The following is a 3,570-nucleotide window of genomic DNA, read 5'->3' on the forward strand; positions in this document are numbered from 1 at the left end:
TAACATAAATACTATTATTTTGCTGCCAAATATTTTCCCATATTTCTTTGAAAATAAACTTCACTCCAGTTTGTATTTTGCCACTTTTTTGAATAGTTCAATTTGCAAATCTGAATCCCTAGTAATTCACTGAGTGTCATGGGCCAAAAGGACTTTACAAGAATGGTACCTTAGATCCAATATGGGATAAATCCTTGGGAACCTAAGTCACAGCAATCAACAAGTACAATAACATGCAGTAAACAGAGGAGGAAAATATATTCTTGGAGAGTACTAGTTCTTGATTGTTTTCTGATTTGTTATTTTCTTTATATGAACTTTACCTGACACTTCTCTTTCTGTCCTTTAAAACAAGGGGTATAGAAACAATCTTCCTTCAGGTAGATGGCTTGTGATGAGGAAAAACAGTACCAGCAGTAACATAAACGCAAAGTCACTCACACCTCTGATCTTGAGATGAGAGATTGGGGTGCCAGCTGCAGAGAGGGAATAACAAGGGGAAATAGCTAGAGTGTGTAGGATTGGTCCTCGACTGACAGACCATCCTCTGACAAGCATTTCCAGCTGGCATCAGTAGTAGCAGCCTGTAATTAGACTGTGAAGAGGGCAGAGAATCAGGGAAGTTCATTATATAGCTTCCACAGGGCTACATATCCTCTGCTTGTTTCTTCTACTATTAATCACTTTGGTCACCATCTATTAAGCTCTGCCTTCTTTCCTAGACTCCTATAATCCTTTGTTTCATATCTCTGGTGCTGTCACATTCCACACTTGCTATTACACTTGCATCCTTTCTCCATAAACTCACTTGACACCCAAAATACAGCCTGAAAGAGTAGGATTTTGGATATATCAGCAATTCTTGTGCATTTCAGCACCTACCCTGGCATTCACAGAAATGTTACATAATCAGGAGCCAAGTTATTAAGCAGGTTAATCTGTCTCCTATTTTAAGGACTGCATGGGTGACCAGAACCATTAAACCACAATGACGACAGCATTGAATTAAAACATTTTGGACTCACTGTCTTGCTGATATTACATCATGAATGACTATATATTGATTTATCTAAACAATTGTTCTATTACTATGTTGTTCCCACATAAGAAAAAATGATTGGGATGGCACAGTGGATTTCTTAATCCTTGCATTAGGCTGCCCAAGAAAAAAGTAAATTCTGCTCTGTTTCATCTCTTACTTACCTTTTTTGGAACCAGATTAAATTTTTCTGTTCCTAGCACTACTGTTTTCCAGACCATTGCTTTCTTCTGATTTTCTATAAGAAAGAGAGGTTAAATTACAAAACTCAGCTTTTAAGTATAGGATGAGCACAGTCACTCCAGTCCCCCAATCCAATCACAGAGTACATCTACAATGTATTTGATTTTATCTCTTTTAGCATATAAAGTTATAAGAAAAAAGAAGATTAAAAAAAATGTAAGCAACCAACATACTGACTCTTGAGGTCTTTCAGCCAAGTAGTAAAGGCTCAACTCAACCCCCCTCAAAAATCCCACAAAGTTCTGGGCAGAAGTTATAACAGTGATAGTATTCCCAGAAATGATTGCTGTGCTGTCATTTCATTCAGTGTATAGAATTTATATACAAAGTGAATGCTCAAATAACATACAAGAGATATACAGGTCAACATCCTCAGAACATAGGCTGAAACAGTCACATGATTGCTCCTTCTGGAGTACCTACAACTAGCTATATGGTGTTGGTCACAGTCAAGACTAGAATTAACAATTCTCTTGCTAAAAAACCCAAATCTGTTTCTGAATCACTAGCCTCCCACCTAATACATTGTTGGATGTGACATTTTAATTATAGCCTCAGCCCAGTTCAGCTGTATATTAGTCATCACTTGACATAACAGACCAGAAAAGTTCCTTTGGAGCCATCTTCTCTGGTACACAAATCTATCTTCTGAACAGCCAGTAGGTGAAATAATGTTCAGTTATTAAAATATGCAAGTAGTACATGGTTTAATACATTTTCCTCGTACATGTTTATCTAAGATAGAACTCCAAAGTAAAGATCAAGCAGTTGATCAAAACCACATCCCACATCTCACCAAGCATGAAAACATTATTTTAGTGCACTGTACTGTGTTACAATCCTATTGTAATACAGTTTCAGCATGTTTATAAGAAGCAGGGCTGTGCGACAAGGGCAATTATTCAATTTTCAACCCAAGACATATCCCCAAACACTCAGCAGTATAATAGCATCCTATATTCCCAAGACATATCCCCACTTTATAGTGTAATTGAATTACAGCTTTAAAGCTGTTTAGATAAGGGGAAAAGCACTAAAATCTATTTTCAGCTAGCCCTGGAAAAAGGAATGGGAAAGTGAATACAACACAGGGAAACAAAGAAGGTCACTGCAGCAAGAAATTCAAAAAGGGAAAAACAGTGCTACTCAGAAGGACAAAAAAGGGGAGATAAACATAGGAGGAGAGAAGGGACTGAGAGGAAGAAAACTGGAGTAGACTGCACACCTAAAAAGAGGAACTGCTAGGCTGCATCTTAAAAATAAAAGTTAACAGGCCAAATTAATTGACTGGGCTTCAAAGGATGGGCAGAGGGAGAGAAGCAGAGCTTATTTTAGCAAGCAAGCCTTTAGAAATGCATCATCCTAAGGAGAAGGGAGCCAGCATGGGAGCACCAACCCTCAAGCAGAACGGCAACAGAAGTGCCTACACCTGCTCCTTTGGCTCCAGTAGTGCAGCTGTTCCCATGCCCAGGGAGCCCAAGCCATCAGTGCAGTGAGAGCCCCCCCCAGAGAGGTTGGAGTTACCACCAAAACAGCCAACACCACCATCTCCCAACACCCCAACAACTAGAGGCTAACCTAGGACAGTTAGGGCTTTGACCACATGCAAATGAGAGAAACGTATGTTAACCTGGACAAATAAAATACATACGAGAAAAAAAACCAAAAAACTTTGAAAGCCTCTTTTGTAAAATTTCTACCTGAAAGTTATTTTCCTCATAGTTACTGCCTTTTACAATCAGTTTATAATGAGGACACACAGTACTCTCACAAAAAGGTGAAATATCTTCCAAACACCAGAATTAAGTGCCAGGTAGAAAACAGCATTTTGCACACTCTGGAACTAGGAAGTCTTAAGGAAAGGAATAAACTGTACTTTCACATTCATCATTAACCCTTAGCAGCTGAGTCAACAACCGGGTATAGTTTTATATAACACACTGTAATATGCAAATATTTTAACTATAGTATACATATTGTTTACTTACAGTTGCTCAACTTGGTCAAATTCTTTTTCGTCTTCTGCATAACAGAAAAAGCATTACATAAGGTCTCAATTTAACAAATGCTAGAAAAGTTCTGTTTAATTCTATTATTCACTCCATGTCTAAGCAAAATAAAAACCTTATTTTTTCATTATTAGTTTTCTTAATTTGAATTACAAATTTATCTTGTTCCTCCATTCAACGGATTACCTGAAAATTTGTCAAAAACCTTACTTTGATCAAGTGTTACGAATCTGATTTTAATACATATATTATACAATATATACATATATGTATAAAATA

General features: G+C 37.3%; 1 protein-coding gene across 1 annotated transcript in view; it reads right to left on the reverse strand.

The window, feature by feature from the left end:
* Positions 1–1,219: 1,219 nt before the first annotated feature.
* The window catches only part of EMB (embigin), a 22,998-nt gene continuing 20,647 nt past the window's right edge, over positions 1,220–3,570 (reverse strand). The window contains exons 9-10 of the mRNA XM_010563529.1: positions 3,271–3,304; positions 1,220–1,277 (exon numbers count right to left, since the gene is read on the reverse strand). Coding sequence (XP_010561831.1) covers positions 1,220–1,277; positions 3,271–3,304 — 92 coding nt within the window. The remainder of the gene's footprint in view (positions 1,278–3,270; positions 3,305–3,570) is intronic.

Source organism: Haliaeetus leucocephalus, unplaced genomic scaffold (genome assembly GCF_000737465.1).
Source record: "Haliaeetus leucocephalus isolate CR32 unplaced genomic scaffold, Haliaeetus_leucocephalus-4.0 Scaffold169, whole genome shotgun sequence".
NCBI lineage: Eukaryota > Metazoa > Chordata > Aves > Accipitriformes > Accipitridae > Haliaeetus > Haliaeetus leucocephalus.